The 17,954-nt window shown below is 43.7% G+C and overlaps 1 protein-coding gene across 2 annotated transcripts in view; it reads right to left on the minus strand.

The window, feature by feature from the left end:
- Nucleotides 1-5,264: 5,264 nt before the first annotated feature.
- The window catches only part of RUNX2 (RUNX family transcription factor 2), a 154,081-nt gene continuing 141,391 nt past the window's right edge, over nucleotides 5,265-17,954 (minus strand). For both annotated transcript variants that reach the window (XM_067294398.1, XM_067294397.1), the window contains one exon: nucleotides 5,265-6,111. In XM_067294398.1, coding sequence (XP_067150499.1) covers nucleotides 5,438-6,111 — 674 coding nt within the window. In that variant the 3' untranslated portion in view covers nucleotides 5,265-5,437. The remainder of the gene's footprint in view (nucleotides 6,112-17,954) is intronic.

Consider the following 17,954-nt stretch of genomic DNA (forward strand, 5'->3'; position numbering starts at 1 on the left):
ACTGGGCAGAAGTGGGTCTCCACAACAACATCTGCTGACCGTACCTGCACAATGCTTCCAGGAAAGCCATGCTGAAGAGTTGTCCTGTCCATCAGAGGGACCCCACCACCAAGCTCTGCATGCTGCCAGCTTGCAGCTGGGCTGATGCAGCAGGAATGCATTCCTTAGCACTGCTTGGTTTTTTTTAATTATTTTTACTGGAGAACTTGAGTGTTATGACAGTGAATGTTGGTACAACTGTTGGAAGAACAATGTGCGCAACATGAAACAAAGTGAAAAACCATCCGGCCTCCTCTTCCTTCTGGGTAAATCTGTGATTTCTCCCACCTTCTTGAGTTGCAGTTTAATACAGTGTTGTACAGCCTGCTGCTTCCTTAAATAATTCCTCCTGGAGTGTCAGACACTGAGCACATCAGTCAAAGAGCATAAAGCAGTTTAGCTTCCAGGTCCACATCCTGAGGAGTTAAATCTCTGAGAGGAAGGAATGACCTGGGTGTCCCTCTGGGTGCTCTCCTGGAGCAGGCTATTCCCCTGCCCCAGGGGTGAAATAATGCTGGGGATGCAGCAGAGGTTTCCAGTTTCACTGCCAGTCCTGTTCTCCTGAGCTCCCAGTTTCCTCCTTTCAGCTCCTCACATGTCTGTCAAGGGCTCAAATAAATGTGATATACTGACACTGCACCAGTTTGAAATGAACTTCCATTACCAAATACAAGATTAATTTCATTTACATTTAGCCATCTAGAAGTTAAGCATCTGGTTTAAACTAGAGCCAGTGATGGACATTTCCAGAAGGCATTTCATCCTACTTATTTTAAATATCATTCTTAGACTAGGCTCAGTAGCTCTCTGAAAGCACTTGCCTCTCTCCACAACTGCAGAGGAACCTACAAAACCAAGTTTTAGACAGTTGAAATGAGGTGACTTGAAACCCTTCCTCAATATTTGTTTATAAAACAGCTGTGAAATACGAGATTGGCATATTTACAGTTTTGATGTGGAGTCAGAAGGGGGTACGATAATCAGCTATGCTGATTCCAAAAATAATAACCTGGCCTCTAGCCTTTAAGTTTTGCTCATCTGGAGCGTTTCTGATTTTTTTAGTAGAAATCCAGAGAAGCATCTGCCAGTTACAGAATGAATCTTGCTATATGAATATATAGCCATGCTTCACAAATAACAGGGCTCTGGAAGAGGAGGAAGAAGGAGAGACTGAAGGTGCCTCAAGAGAGAGAAGGCCAACAGGGGATTTTTAATAATTTAACAGTGACTGGAGTGTGAGCCCCCCAGGTTATTTCTACACAGGGCATCGAACACGCACATGAAAGCATTATAACTTTCAGTCTCTCGCTCTCTGAGCTGAACCCCAATGAGTAATTTAGTGAGGAAGGTCTCTGGGACTCTTTGCCACGAGTTACGGAGCTTGGTCGCAGCGGAGCGGCAGCATGTGTGCCGCAGGGCACGTGGGACACGCTATCTCCACGGGTGCTGAGATGGTGGCAGCAGCACCAGGGTTTCTCTCCTTCCTCAGTTGCTTGGCCGAGATGTCAGGTGTTTTAGGAAATTCTCTGGTTTTGAGTTGCGCTCCAGGGTTTGACGAGCGGTGGGGCCAGTGCAGCAGTTCAGCAGTGCAAGCAATGCTGCTAAGGCACCGGGGCCGGCAGGGCGAAGCCAGGTTTGGATAGTTGCAGGCGAAAGCCGAGAAGAGCAAACAAAACCTACGACAGAGGCAGCCTTCCATTCCTTGCAGCGCTCAGGTGGTTCAGTTCAATTGAACAGGTAAGACAATTCCTAAAGGATATGAGTCTATCGAATGCACTGAGTAGAGGTAGAGAACGATGCACTTTATCGAATGAGATGCCGGTGGGCAGGACCCCTCTTCGCCTAGCAGCAAAGGCCTTTCGTGCTGTGGCAGGGCTGCACAGCAGCCGCACGGACATCCCCGAGCTGGGTTTTAACTGGCTGGCTCAGGCACCACGAACAAGGAAACTGCCACAGCCCAGAGCTCGGCGCGGGCTGCAAACCCTGCGTGAGAATTTGCAGAAGTGTAGCCTGCAAAAGGGCAACCGTTCAGCGGAGCCTGTCTCGAGCCCACGCCACCGCGGCCGCAGTGCTGGCACTGCCTTGGCCCAGCTCAGCGCTGCCGGCGCCGAGGTGCTCGGCTCAGCAGGACCCTACCGCCAGCCAGGCGCTGTCTCAGTCTTGTTTGCTCTCAAGCCGATGGCTGCACCCGCACAAGGGCCGATGGAGGTTACCAAATAAATCCGAGTCGCTAGTTCTGGCTGCAAGTTCTGGTCCTGCTTTCTTTTCAGGATGCCACAGCAGCAGACAGCTGGGAGTCCAGACTGCTAGGGTGTTTAACACCTAGTGTCTCAGGCTGTGGGACCACAGACATCTCGTTCCTTTTGGGAAGAGGCTCGGGAATGGTTCTTTTCCCTCCCTGCCAGCTGGATTACATTCGTGTCCTCTTTGAGAAAGAAGAGCACTGCCTTTGCAGCTGAATATCCCATGCCAGCAGCTACTTTTTCAGACTTTCTCCTGATTTACATGTCATGTGAACTGCTCCTGAATCCCTTAGACACCTACATGAAGCCAGCTCTAGTGTTGGCCCCTAAAGCATCAGCAACTCCACAGCAAGATTTTTTGAAGTTCTCAGTTCAAAAGCATATGGTTGCATGTGTTGGACAGATCTGGAAGACTCCACTTAGATTTTCATCAGTGGTTGCTTCGTGAAAACAGTAGGGTAAATCAAGTAAAACTATGTTGATATGTCCTTATGGGTATTAAAGAACGGGTGTTTGAACTTAGAAAACTGCCTCCAGAATTGTTTGGGAAAGGGGCAAAATGTTTCATCTTTGGTGAGGCAAAAAAGCAAAAAATGAAGAAATTGTGAGACACCTGCCATGAGCTTCTGTCCCACTGACCAGTTTTGACTGGCGGCTTGAATATGGGTATGCGCATACATGCAAGCATGTCTCTGTATATGGATATACATCCATTTTAGATTTTACACAAAGCAGATGAGCAGGTAAACCACCAAGATCTCACTGCTAAGAACTGACTGGTGAACATGTTTTCAAAGAGGTGAGCAGATTCGGCAGGTTTCTGTAAGAAAATGCCTGTCTTTTATTTGCATCTGTCAGCTGCCCCACAACTCCAGGATACCTCAGCTCAGAGCCAGGAAACTACAACGATGGCAAGGTCTCTGGTCCATGAACAAGAAATCTATGGAGCATCTCACATCTGGACACTAAAGGCCACTTTTGTAAAAAGCCTGTGCGAAACATTTGTCTAGGGCCACAGAAAATGATGGTACCTTTGCGCTCTAAGGCAGCCTGTCAGCATTGCCATTGGGTTCACAAACTCTTGGAGACTGCTGCTGATAGAAAAAAAGGCATTAAAACTTTGTTAAATTAATATATCTTTATGGGGATCTGCAACTTGCTTTGCATATGTCAGTAAAACAGCAAGAGTAGGACAATATGCTATTTATTTACTGTCAAGGCAAAATTAAAACAGGGAAAGAAAGTTAAAAATGGAAAAGATTCCCTTTTTTTAACCACAGAACTTTCCCCTTTCTTTCCTGTCCTATATTTCCTAAATGAAAGAAGCAAAAGTGAAAACTTTTCTTTACTCTTGCTTTTTCATTCAGTGGAAACTCCAATAGTGAAATCAAAAGCCAAAATGATTTTAAGACATTCCTTTTGTCTTGTTTTGTTAAAACTCATAAAACTGAAAGGTAATGAAGGCCAGCTATGAAATGTCTTTCCACTTTTTTTGCCAAACACATCAGAGGAGAAAAATTCTGATCAGCTCTAGAAAAAAACATGATCCAACAGGGCAGTTGCTTTGTCTTTCAGGCACAGAAACAAAAATATGGACAGGTTTATATATAAATATATGTACAGTAACCAAAACCTCAAATTCAAATACACCTGAGCTTTGGGGAAGTTTGTATATTCATTCAATCTTTGTGGCTTAGGCTCATCTGTAACAGAAATATTTGCAAATAGACAGAATACTTCCTCTTTAATCTTATCTAGCGATCTGTCTGTTTGTCTGGGTTTTTCCTGGAGATGTCCTCAGATCCTGATATCTGAGGGCTGAATGGCTAATTTAAGTCAAGATCGTACTGAACTTCAGAGGGACCTTCCTCTTCTCTCGTTTGCTGCAAGCGTTTGTTCGATTTTAACTCACTGTGAGGAAAGACCGATAAGGCACGTAGCCTGGCTCAGCCCCTGCTGCTCCCACCTTCGGGAAAACATCTCGTTTTGAGTGCTGGACACTTGCTCTTATAGGCAGACTATTGCCGGGATGCACAAAGTGGCTCTGTGAGAGCCCCGAGCCCTCTTTCCCGGGGCTCTCCCATGGTGCTGAGAGCATCCCGACGTTCGGCTTCCTACTGGCGTCCCTCTGCCAAGGCAGGCAGCAGCCGAGGGTACCTCGCCGGCTGCTGGGCAGGTGTAAACCTCGGAGGGGAGAGGCCTGGATTCCTGTCCCGGAGAGCTCTTTCCCGCGCCTCCGGTGCTGCCTATCCGCAAAGGGGATTGTTGGAGGTTTCACGCCTCCAACGCCACCTTTAGGCAAGCCACCGCAGCTTGGCAATAGGGAAGAGAGGGCGAAATGTCAGGATCTGTTCACATGTGCCTGGCTAATTGCTGTAAATTAGCTTGGCCCATTTATGCCCTTGAAGAACCCCAGGCACCCCTGGCAAGTCTAACAGACTGACTCCCGCTAAGGGCTCCACTGCCTTCGGTTAACACTCCCTCGGAGGACAAGAAGACGTTGATGAGGCTGTTTGGTAGCTGTTCAGACCAAATACTGCTTAGACAGCTACCTTGCATTGTACTTTGAACAATTTATCACAGCCCTTACCTGTGTCGGTAATTACAATTACCCTGGAGATTTAGTGCACTGGGAAGCGTTCCAGCTTCAACAGTGCCGTGCCACGCAGCTCGGCTTGAGAGAAATAGGAAGTTTTTCCAGATTTTCATTGTGTGCTTTCTTGTCCGTGTCCCCCCACATTGCTCAGAGGGATTCTGTCACCTCCCTGAGCATTTTACTGTGGGCAACTTCTCACCGCTTCAGTTTCTCTGCATTCCCTGTGCGAGACCTCACCCATTTCTACAAGTGTTAATGTGGTTACTGGGTGAGAGGAGGGGAGCGAGCGCATCTGAAAGGAATGTAAGAAATATAAACAATTTTATTAACACGACCACAAAACTATTTTTTAATATATGCAGCCATTTACAAGGAGGAAATAAACAAACAGAAAAACCCACGGGGGAGACATGGCCAGTATCGGTGAGCACAGCAAACTGTCACAGCTCGCACGGGCAGGTCTGCGTACAGTCCCTTTCCTCCTTCTTGACTCCATCGTCAGCTCTCCATGACCAACACCAGCTCCCGAAAGTACCATGAGGTGATGGAGAGCCCAGCATTAAGGAGGTGGGGTGCCACACGAGTCCTGCCGAGGTGCTAGCGATGACGCCAGCTGCGTCAGGGCTCGAGCAATGACAGAGAGATGGCTGTTCATCGTCCGCAGCTCTGCCAGGATGTCGCTCACGCTTGCAGATGCCTGCTCCGAGCTTGGGGGCATGCCGTGGGCAGCCGAAGGTGAGGAAGCAGCCTCGGGAGCCCTGTCTCCCGCAGGTGCTGCCTGGTGATTTCCCTCCTGGGAGGGGCGGGGGGGTGTGCTGCTGCTTCGTTTCACGTCCTCCAGGGAGTCCGTTCTTGTAGGTGGCTGGTCTTCCTCCTTCCCTCGAACGGTGGTGAGTGTCGCTGAAGCAAGGAAGGGCAGCCAGTTGATGAGGGTGGCACTTCCAGGTGGGACCACTGGCAAATAAAGTCCAGGGTGTAGGGATGGAGTAGAGGCAGATGGTGCAGGAAGAGAAGGAAGGTGAATGGTTGCAGCAGAAGCTGATGATGATGGTGGAATAGGAGGCAGTTCGGGACGTAGAGCTGTGACACAAGCAGGTAATGGTGGAGAAAATGATGCAGTACCAGGGTCAGAAGAAGAGGATGGTGATGCTGGAGCTGTGAAAGGTCCAGGTTCTTCAGAAGTTGGTGGTGATGTGGCAGCAGATGGAGCATCAGGCGTGCAAGGCTCTGAGTCTGCAAGGAAGATACGTCATGAGTCTTGAGTCATGTGTGTACTTATATACATGGACTACTGATTGCTGCAATTTCAGTGAGACTAGGCCTTTTTGATGCAAGGGAGAATTTCATTACCTTCTAGTGATACTCTCTGTAGGCCGACTAGAAAAGGGAAGATTACTCAAAGACAAGAGCCTACTGTAGGTAAATGTGCAACTTAACATTAGAGATATAAAATAACCTTGGGCTATCATTACTCATAAAGCCTGTGCACTGGCCTTAGCATTTTTCTGGTTGACGTCACACAGGTGGGAATTAGCTGGCCTGAATTACCTACTGTGAATTCCTGGCCAGTTATTGAACTAGATCATAGTGACCTAACTGACTCAGATCTCCTGTAGAGATGTGACGGCTGGTGGGCTGCTGCTGGAGCCAAAGCTAATCACTGCTTCATAGAAGCTCCCAGTTTTGGTGTTCTGCCTTGAATAGACAGGTCAGCACCAGAAGCAGTGAAAACTGTTTGGTGGATTAAACTGTTCAATAATTTTATTTTTTGCTTTGAGGCATGACAGAGTTTACCAATTGAAATTGGATGTAGATTCCTGCCTGTAGATAGTTAGTGGCTTCAGCTATAAAAAAACAACAAAGAAGAGCATCCCAGCTTGACATCCATCCCAATCAGCAAGCAGTACAGTGAACCTCATCCAATATCCACTGAAGTCATTAGAAAGATTATTGTTTGGACTGAGTCCAGCATATACAGCGTAGGACGATAAAGCAGCTTCTGGGGAACATGCAAGACTTGGAGAGCTAGGCTGTGGCTCAAGGTGCCGTACCCACTGCTGCCAGTTGGTAAATACTGTAGGGCAAGGATGATCCTAGTTTTATAATAATTTTGAAAGCCAGAAGCATAATAGGAAACATCAATCTTTCAACAGCCTCAAAGATCTGGATAAGTGGAATTACTATACCATGCCGAGGATCTTTATTTTAGCTTTGGGAACACATTACACAGAAGGTGGTGAGATGCTACAAGAATGGTCAGCCTAAGACAGATGGGTTTTAGAACTACTTCTGCTGCAATTAAGTGCAAATTTTAAGGCACTACTGTGGATACAAAGACACAAATTAATAGATTTATCTAGGTTAAGACAACCTAGAAAAAGCCAAATAAAGAGGTGTTAACACCATACTATTATTATTTCTGGCATCTAAAAAATCTGATGTTGTGAGAAATCCGTTTTCCTTACAAGCTGGTTTGCTATTCTAGATAGCAAAATGAAACTGTGAATCAAAAGAAATGAAGGCTTTCCTCTGCCATTGCTATTACTAAACCAATTAGCTATTCAGCCTATAAAAGTCCATCTTTGTTCCACATGAGACCACCATGTTTTTCCTAACCAAACACATATGTTGGTTGAAGGGGATTATGACACAAAATTCAGCATGCCCTTATGTCACTGAGATTTTTATGGAAAGTTACTGCAGGTTCCTTGAAATGGTTTCCTTCCTTTGTGTATTGGCTCTCTTCCCAACACAAAGTCCCTGCCTACACAGATGCTCAATCCCCATTCACTAGAGGTGGGCTGAGGATGCTGGATGTTGGTTTTCCAAAGTGTTATTGATTGGCTTTTGGTTTTTCAAAACAAAAACAAAAATAAAGCACAGTTCAAATCCAGGTTCCATCTCCATCCAAACCACCAAAGTTTGCAAAGGGTGAGATGAAAGGTTCAGGTTTGGCTCAACTGTAGTGTTAACCAAAACAGTGTTTACGGTCCATATATAGCATGGCTAATCCCTGTCTACACTGGCCAAACAAACCAAATTAAGTGTAATGTTTTTCCATACATAGGAGAGCACAGGAAGCTCAACAAACCTTGAGGTAATCTGGTTTAGCACCATGACAAATAACGATCACAAATCACTATTAAATGGGTAATTGGTATTAAAATGCAAGGACTAGTAACTAATACAGACAAAAATACAGACAAAAATCTGGTCACCAAAGGCTCTCCTTTTTAGCTGTAATCTTTCCAAACATAGCATGACTTCCCTATCAGAAGCCACAGCCTTGTCATCTCTCTAATCCTCCCTTAAGATTTATTTATGCCATGCTGCCTTTTAAACACATCTCGCGCAGCTTGATCAGGCTCCCATACTTCCACCTAAGAAATTCCACATGGGAGTCTGGGCATATGTGCAGGGAGCCCAACATATCCAGGACATGTGGAACTTATTGCGCCGCTCAGATCGGCCGCCTGGTATGTACGCAGTTGACGTAGCACAGTCTGCGCACCCAAAACGGCTGTTTGTCTGGATATGATCTGACCAGGCTGCTCAATGTCTGAAGGTCAAACTCACAACTAAAATCACAGAATACAGAATCGCTGAGATTGGAAGGGACATCTGGAGATTTAGTCCAACCCTCCCTGCTCCAAGCAGGGTCAACTAGTGTCAATTATTTTTTCTCCATGGATAAAATTGCCAGGGCATGTTTGAGAAAGCCCAGGAATATGGAGATCCTAAACATGATGAAGCATGGTGCAAGATGAGACAATTACTTATGATATATGACAGGATGATTCTATTTTTTACTTCCTCTTTAATTTTACTTGTTTCATCTGCATGTTGCATCTCATGTTTACTTTTTTCATTTTTTTGTACATACCCAGCGGAAGAGATTCTCAATTGGAGCATCCAGGTACACACTCATTCCCAAGGGAGGGAAAGGGGGAATCTGATAATTACTCTAGTAAGGGATATTAGATCAGCACTGAGAAAGAGAAGTAGCTGAGTGAGGCTGGATGGATGCCTGCAGAGAAGAAAGATACTGAAGAAGAGGTGCTCAGACAAGTACACTGACCTTCTCTAACATAGCAACCCACTTGTGCTTGGTCATTAAGAATCCTCCTGGACATCCAGTCTACAAAAGAAGGGTAAGTGTTATATCCCCCACGTACAAAGACTGACTGTTCAAGGCAGGCTTATAGCTTGGAGAAAAAGGTAGTTCACTAGTTAGGGAAAATAGTCTAGCACCCAGAAAACCTGGCTTGGAGATCCAGGTCACTGAAACAACCGAACTGTAAATGCGTAGCCAAGAAATTCCCCGAAAGCATCTACATTTGTTGTGTGGCATATAGAGGGAAAGTCGTCAAAGAGAGGGCTTAGACACAGAGGCAGTCTCTGAACAGCTTCAGAGTTACTTCTTCCTACTGAGGGCATAGGGAGCTTGGCCTCATCCTTTAGGAGAACCAGTTACCTAGAATGGGATTCATGTCATCTTTAGCTTTAGCAGTCTACAGTATAGATGTTTACATCTCATCTAGTTCCCTACCTTTATTTATAGTCAGTGGATTAAATAGGCAGGTCTAGTGTTTAATACACCTCATGCTAAAGCAGGTTTCTACCAGCAGGTCAGATGAATGACACCTTATTGCTAGAATGATAAATATGAATGTCCTCATCTCTTTGCTGACTATAAAGGAAAATGGGGATAACTTAGGATAACTTGGATATGAATGTTTTGCACTGGTAATGCCTAAATTTAAAAACAGAAAACCTACTCCAGGTGCCTAAAAATAAGGTGGGTACCCAGCTTAGAAACAGCAGATGCCTGACATTCACTGCCCTGATCTACTGCACATCTCCTGAATAGAAAGTGATTGCATGTCTGTGTTTCCCATCTGCAGGTAATATGGAAATACCTCTGTGTTCCCACACCTGAGAGGACTTTAAATACTCACAAGACTGTAAGTAGCCCAGGTGATAAGGTAATGAGAGAGAGCAGAGCAGCACCTTCAGGAGAGAATTTCCTGGTATGTTGCCTAACCATGATGATGGAGGTTAACAAAAGATTAATGATGAGCTGCACTGTGAGAATGGGGAAATTTAAGTTATTTTAAATGCATTTGTCTGCATGAGAAGAGCACAAATTTAACTTTTCAGGCAGTCTTGGCTATCTTAGCTGCTTTTGTTTGACTGCTGATTTTATCTGCCTTGCAGTCAAATTTCTGCAAACTCTGATTTCTTAGTCTTTTGACAGCTAACGGGGAAAGGTCTATGAACCACGAGGGAAAAGCAAGGGCATGATTTTCCTCTGACTGGCACACTGCATTAGCCATTTAGCTGGCATCCAGCACAAGCTAGTCACTGGGGATCCAGCAGGGAAAGAAGGACCTCTGGGGACAAGTCATCCCAGGGTATCAGGTCCTTAAGAAGTGTGGGAGAATCATGCTATGGAGTGTCCCTCCCCCATCAGCATTTCTTGTGGGACCTAGTCAGCTACCTCAGATTGGCTAACTAACTCACCAGTGGCCAGAGTTAGGTGAGCTAGATTCCTCACTTCGTGTACGGATCTAGCAAGTAAATTGCTAGCAAATCAGAACAGTAGGTGGGTTGCATTACTGCTTCATTCACTTGGTGTAGAGATTTGTGATGTCAGAAGGCATAAAACCACAGACATAAGGTTCAAGGTGCAAGAGAGTGGAGTCTCAGGCCTCTACAATGCCTCAAGAAATGAGCGGGAGGTTCAGGAGGTGATCATCTTTCAAGTGAGTCAGCACTGAACAAATGACCTGTTTCAATGATAAGGATGGTAAGATGCTGAAGTGAGTAATATAATCCCTTCTAAAGTTACAGCAACCTGCAGGAGGCCTTTGTGCACCGTGCTTTCTGCTCGGGTTTATGAAGTGGCTTTAAACCTGGCGGCGGGTGCCTGTGAACCAGAGTGCGTGCATGCACTCCCACTTCGTATTGCAGCTGCTTCCCAAGAAAGTCTAAATATACTCCTGCCTCCTCTTTCTGGTAAGAAGTGAAACTGAAGTCCTAGCAGCTTGTGGTAATTGAAAGTCTGATAGCAACGTTTGCACAAGCAAGGGTGGTGCTTCTTGGTCACAGACAAATTCCATCTTTGGGATCTGAGTTTGGCCTCTCAGAAAGCCATCCCTTCTGTGCACCGCACAGTTTTGTCGGGATGCAGAGTGGTACTGCTTCCCGCTACTGGTCTGAAGTCGAGCTTAGAAAGGCTTCAAGTGGCAATTCAAGTTTAGAAGGGATTAAATTTCAGCATTGGGTCAAGACTGGACTTTACATTAAAATAGGTCTGAACACATTCATGTGAGCACGCCAGGATCTGTGTTTGCATGTGTGATTTCAGAAACTGAATCTGGTTCTAGATACTGTACCTAGCACCGGTGTCTGTAAGAATTCAAACAAATACAGGCTCTGAACACTCATGTGCTTTTGGGTGAGGAGCTTAGAAATGCATATAAAATCCATAAAAAACATTAACCAAGGTTACCATTAATGATTTTCAAATAAGGCAAATTACATTTATATCCTAGGAATCCATACTCTTCTCTACATACATGGAATATCCCAAAATATCCTACGTACCAAGAGCATATTGCAATATGTAATGAAAAAATTACTTTAAAAATTATTTTAAAAATTATTTAATATGAATAAATTATATATTAAATAAATATAATTAAATATACCTACTCAAACTCAGAGGTCTTATACAAAATATCACTTTGAAAATCTGCATCAATAAATCACAGTGTTCAAAAGCAGTCCTATTCCTCTAGTTTTGAAACTTAAACTCACTCATCACTCCCACAGAAAAAGGAAAAGAAAAGAGGATTTTGGAAATAATTGTGGGTTACTGGAAATATGCTGTAAAGGCCCACGTGGCAAAGCCTGTTCCAGAGGCCAAGACCTGGCACCCAGTGTACCCTGACTCTGTCTCTGCTGTCAGATTAAAAAACTACTATTTGAGTCACTTCAGCAATGACCTTTCTGCAGTCCTCTCACTTTTTAAGCAGCCTTTTAACAATCTACTCACTGCTTTAAAGATATTAATTTGCCTATGAATTTTGGAGCAATAGAAAGCTTTCTGATTTCATAAACTTGTGCATCTCCTGGAATTCTTGTTTTACAAATTGTGGTCTGTTTCTGGGTCTGTTTCTATTCTTTCAGGTACAATATACCAGGCCTAGCTGGACTGTGCTTTATGTGACTAATCACACTATGACTCCTGTGGAGTTGTGCTGTTTCAAAATTTCTTGAGTAATAGTCTGTTATGAGTACATACTTATTCCCATGTCATGCGAACAAATTTGTTCTCACAGTTTGTCATGGGCCATCTGCTGTTTCATCTTTGCTCCTGGCTTAATTTCAGTGAGATTTTATTCACTCCCTGACAAAATGTGCATTTTTTTACTCATTTGGGACCAGATTTTCCAAGAACCTCAGGTCCTTCTCTGACACCTGAGAGACTAAGCCAGATTTTCTGAAGTGCACAGACGCTCCTGTTATTTCCTGCAAAAGAGGAGATGCTCTGACATCTCTGTGTGGAGGAGAAGTGGGGAAAGGTAATAGTGTCGGGCAGTGGGCATTTCCTCATGATCTTTGTTGACTAACACATTTTTTCCCATTTTGCTCAAAGTACTACCCAGATGAGGCTCTCACAGGCTGCACTTCATGGGGGCCAGACTGAAACACATGAAAGATGAAAGGCCTTGGGAGAGGTGCACAACAGAGCCTGGAGCAAAGCCCTGTTTCATCTTCTTCCCCATCAACTGACATTGCCAACACAGCCCTCTAAAGACTTCCTTTACTGTACTGTTCTTTCAGTGTTTCTTCATATATGGGGGAAACCTGCCTTCTACCACCACCCCTCACAGCGCAGGTATAAGGCATAGCAGAAAAATGTGCTGTGTGTGCCTAGCCCTCACTGTAGGACCTCACGCAAGGACCTCATCTGCTCCCCGCCAGCCTGTGGTCCCCTTCCCAGCAACTTGCTGAGATGGAGAAGTGGCTGGAGAGAGTGTTTAGATGCTCTGAAACTAAAACAAGACTGGCAGCTACTTCCAGAGAGCCAAAAAAATCCAGTAAGGAGAAGAAAATGTACTCAATCAGACCAGATGTCCATCCAGTCCTATATTTTGTCTGTGACAACCATTGGTAACTGCTGCCTCAAAGGAAGCTACCCAAAACTCTTCAATGACAGTTATGCCATGATCTGCCACAGGAAATTTCCCTGACTTTTCATTATTGAGTCAGATCTTTGGTCCAGGACAGATGTTTACGCTGTCTAGTATCGCCTTTTATACAATAAAGGCCAACAAATTTGACCTCAGATAAGACTCAAAATGGTATTTAACTGCCTGGACTACAGCTGAAAGTTGATGCTTAATTACCTTTTTGAATCTGGACCTTAGCTGCACTGGACTGAAACCCAAAAGGTTTTTTCTTGTCTTGAAGCAGATAGCCATTCCAAGATGTTTAATTATTCTGAGAGTCTTGTTTTCTTTCCCTAATAAGTACTATTGTGTTTCTGAATGCTCTCGTTATGTTCTCATTAGTTTTGTAAACATCCCATCCTCATCCCGCTTTTTTCTTTTCCTTTTTTCTTTTCTTTTCCTTTTTTCTTTTCTTTTCCCTTTTTTCTTTTCTTTTCCCTTTTTTCTTTTCTTTTCCCTTTTTTCTTTTCTTTTCCCTTTTTTCTTTTCTTTTCCCTTTTTTCTTTTCTTTTCCCTTTTTTCTTTTCTTTTCCCTTTTTTCTTTTCTTTTCCCTTTTTTCTTTTCTTTTCCCTTTTTTCTTTTCTTTTCCCTTTTTTCTTTTCTTTTCCCTTTTTTCTTTTCTTTTCCCTTTTTTCTTTTCTTTTCCCTTTTTTCTTTTCTTTTCCCTTTTTTCTTTTCTTTTCCCTTTTTTCTTTTCTTTTCCCTTTTTTCTTTTCTTTTCCCTTTTTTCTTTTCTTTTCCCTTTTTTCTTTTCTTTTCCCTTTTTTCTTTTCTTTTCCCTTTTTTCTTTTCTTTTCCCTTTTTTCTTTTCTTTTCCCTTTTTTCTTTTCTTTTCCCTTTTTTCTTTTCTTTTCCCTTTTTTCTTTTCTTTTCCCTTTTTTCTTTTCTTTTCCCTTTTTTCTTTTCTTTTCCCTTTTTTCTTTTCTTTTCCCTTTTTTCTTTTCTTTTCCCTTTTTTCTTTTCTTTTCCCTTTTTTCTTTTCTTTTCCCTTTTTTCTTTTCTTTTCCCTTTTTTCTTTTCTTTTCCCTTTTTTCTTTTCTTTTCCCTTTTTTCTTTTCTTTTCCCTTTTTTCTTTTCTTTTCCCTTTTTTCTTTTCTTTTCCCTTTTTTCTTTTCTTTTCCCTTTTTTCTTTTCTTTTCCCTTTTTTCTTTTCTTTTCCCTTTTTTCTTTTCTTTTCCCTTTTTTCTTTTCTTTTCCCTTTTTTCTTTTCTTTTCCCTTTTTTCTTTTCTTTTCCCTTTTTTCTTTTCTTTTCCTTTCCTTTTTCTTTCTGTTTTTTGGACAAAGTTTTGGTCTCAATTAACTCCTATTGCAGTGAGTTTCTCAGGTTAGTTTCACAGTGTGTGAGAAAGTATTTCCATTTACACAGCAGATTTTTGACATGAATTAGTCAGATATAATTTCCTCCAAACCCACCCTGGGTTTACAGTCTGTACCTCTCCCAATAGCATTTCTCAGCACGCATGATCCTAGAACAAGCCAGTGACGAGATGAAATCCAGCAGGTAGCAAGAGATACAAAAGGGACCCAAGTCTGAGGCAACTAGGAACGTTAAAGAAATGGGCAGTCATACCAGTAACACATTCTGAAGGTTCAGACAGGTTTTTTCTTTGCTGATTTGAGATTAGTTTAATTTCTTTACATATATGCTCTGGAGCTTTCAAAGCAGATTCAAATGTTGATTAACCAAATGTAGTAATATTAATCTGCTCTTTTTTTTCCAGGAAAAATGCGAGACACACCATCCAGTCTTATGGTTTTTGTACCCAGTGAGTCAAGTCTGGAAATTCAGCACACATGAGTCAAAGAGATTTCAGGTTCTGACAAAGCATCCAGCAAGGGCATTGTTCAGCCAGCAGTGGACAGACCACTATTACCCTTCTCCACATGGCTCTTCTTGGGGTGACTAACGGTACAAACTACATCCAGGCTGGGTTATCTTGAACCTGCGTTGTGTTAAGCTTTAGGTGGTATTGTCCCTTTCAAAGGCTTGTCTTTCCCTGGGTATGTACCATCTAATTGCCCCAGCACAAGGCTTCTGCAAAGCCTTACAGTGTGTGTAAGAATCTTATACCGTAGCAGACCAATAGTCCAGCAGTCCTTACCCAGTAACATTTCTCAGGCTCTGGAGACTCAGTATGTAAAAACAAGGGAAGATGCAGAAGAGTCTCTTGTCCCACCCTGAGCAGGACCAAGGCTGTTTACCTTCCTTGGTGAGCAATATTTGGGTGAAAGAGAGAGAGGCTGTGTAGGAGGCCATGATTAGGTGCACAGCAGAGCACCTCTGCAAGATTAGTTTGGCTGTTTCACTAACCTAAAAGTCTGCAGTCCAAAACCTGCTTGTCAAGCTGAAGGTGGACACTTTGGCTGTGCCTAGGTGATTTGAAGATGTCAGGGGAATGAATGATCTTGCCTTAAGTATGTGAGAAAAGTAGAAAATAACTCATGGAATCCATTAAATTTTCATATATTTCCCAGTATGTTTCCTCCCCAGAGGGATGGTGCTATTTTTAGGAAAATAATCTTGTAACAAAAATCCCCTGAAACTGCACAGCCTGAGGTGCTTTTTCTCTTGTTCATACAATGAGGAACCACATAGGCTATATCTTCCCTACAGAGTTAATCTGGGTGGGAGCTATCCATATCTGAACACCTGAATTATGCCAGTCTGGACATGAGTTATTTCCCTGAATGACCCTACTGTGTCTTAGCTGTTTCTGAAGTTACCCAAGTGTGTTGGGAGAGTTGGAGGGGAGGAGGCATATCTCATAATTCTTTGTATTTAGATACTCTGGGATTCTTTCCCAATGTCTTGTGTCAGATGTGGGAGAACTTGTTTACTGCAAAGAAAGACTTTAGAAAGGCTTTTGGGAAAGTCCTGAAAGATTAGACTCACTCGTGATCTGATCTGGGCCCTCACTGCAAAGTGGGTGAGTGCCAGTCCATGGTCAGATAGGACCCAGGCTGCTCATTCCCCTCCTCAGGTCTCCTGGCCTGGACTGAAACCACCTCCAAGCCTGAGTGAAGTTTTTAACACATGGACAGTGCGGAGTTGGTGCCCTGAAGATGTACCTTTTGTTCTAACTGCTAGATATGTCCAGGCAATCGTGGCAGAAATCATGGAAATGCTGTCTTCACAAAGACATTTTGTCTCCAATAACATTTTCATTTTACACCCAAGTCTAGCTGGAGGTGAATTCTTTTGTTTAATGAAGAGCCACAGCTCCTTTGGAACAAAATGTTCTCCTGTAAGCCGGGTGAGCCTCTGGTTTTATTGAAGAACAGTCCTGCAGACCAAGACAATGCTGTACTTCACTACCCTTTTTGAATTACCACTCTGTCATTTCCCAGAGGAATATGATCGGCCGACCACTAAACTCTGCTTTAAGATCTTATGCCCGATCTAAATGAGACAGAATGAAGCCCTGGAGAGATTTCAACGCTTGCTTTGTTGAAACAACATTGCTCTGTTTGGAATGTATTTGCCTTTGTACTGGGGAATGAAAATGTAACCCAGTGCCCAGTTTTGAAATATATAAATATAGCGTCCAATATGCTTTTTGTAATGTAGCATACATAAAGAGATCCATAGCATATGCTTTCATTCTTATGCAGCCCTTTTTCTCCAAGATCTTCAATCAGATTTGAAACCTTCAAGCCTTCAGCTCTGTGACAGCTTAGTGAAGGAGGAACATATAATTTCTGTGTTACAGGCTGGCACAGCGACCCAGTTTGGGATTCTGTAGCAGACTTTGAAATGAAACCTAGACCTGTGCTGCAACCATAAATTCATCCTTTTCCTCCTTCTAGTTAAGTTACACTAGCCAGCAGTCACCCAAATGTACGTGACACCCGCTCAAACTTCAGTCAGGGGCACTGTCACTTGGCTCCTGGGTCGTCTTCATGCTTTACTTTATTACCCTTAGATTATGGTCTGAACAGGCCTAAGGATATGGTCCAGACCATATCACCTTATGGTTGAATCTGGAGCTGGCAACATTTGGACAGCTGAGATTGCATCTTCTGACCGCCCGTTCTCACAAATTCATTGCTGTTTGAATGTGCACCGATTTCATGAACCCAAGGCCCTTGCTATAGTATAAACTGTGTATTGCATGACACCTTTATCAGGTAGGTACCAGCAGCCAGGGAATTTGGGGCACATGACGAGGATGGAGGGATAGCACTAGGGGCTCCCCATGCCCTCATCCCTCCCCATACCCACCCTTCCCACCTCGTGTCCCCCTGAATAACTGACTGCGGAAGATGTCAGCCCACTCGAAAAGCAAACAAATATGCCCATCTAGCACAGACAGAAGCACTCTTGTGTCCATCAGAGTTCATGTCCTTTGAACAGTGCAGGTGCTAATTCCTGTCTGATATTTTGGGCCATGTAGGGTGGGCTTAGACACCTCCACTGGGTGGAGGAAGACACCTCAACAGGGCAGGAAGGAGTGATTCAGCCACTCCTCGCTGTGAGTCAATATTTGCCCAATGTCTCTGAGTGTTGGGGTGGGCTAGTCTCTCTCCACAGACACGTTCTCAGCCTCCTGAAAAAAGTACCCAGAGCTACGAGCCTGAGAAGGTGCTGGAGGACATCTTCTGGAAGAAGGCCCTCTTTTTAGGCTGCATTTTGGCTGCAAACTGGTGTGCTGTGACTGCGTCTCCTTTTCTTGTTTTTTTTTTTTTTCTAATTGTAGTCTGGAGTCTTTCCTTAATGGGACAGAAAAGTCTTTGAGACTGGAAATGTGCTCTTCTCTTTGTTTCTGGTAAGACATAACACTGGCCTCGTGGGACTGCACTCCAACAGGGATATTTTAGTTCTGCCTGGCTCGAA

This window comes from Apteryx mantelli, chromosome 3 (genome assembly GCF_036417845.1).
Source record: "Apteryx mantelli isolate bAptMan1 chromosome 3, bAptMan1.hap1, whole genome shotgun sequence".
Lineage (NCBI taxonomy): Eukaryota > Metazoa > Chordata > Aves > Apterygiformes > Apterygidae > Apteryx > Apteryx mantelli.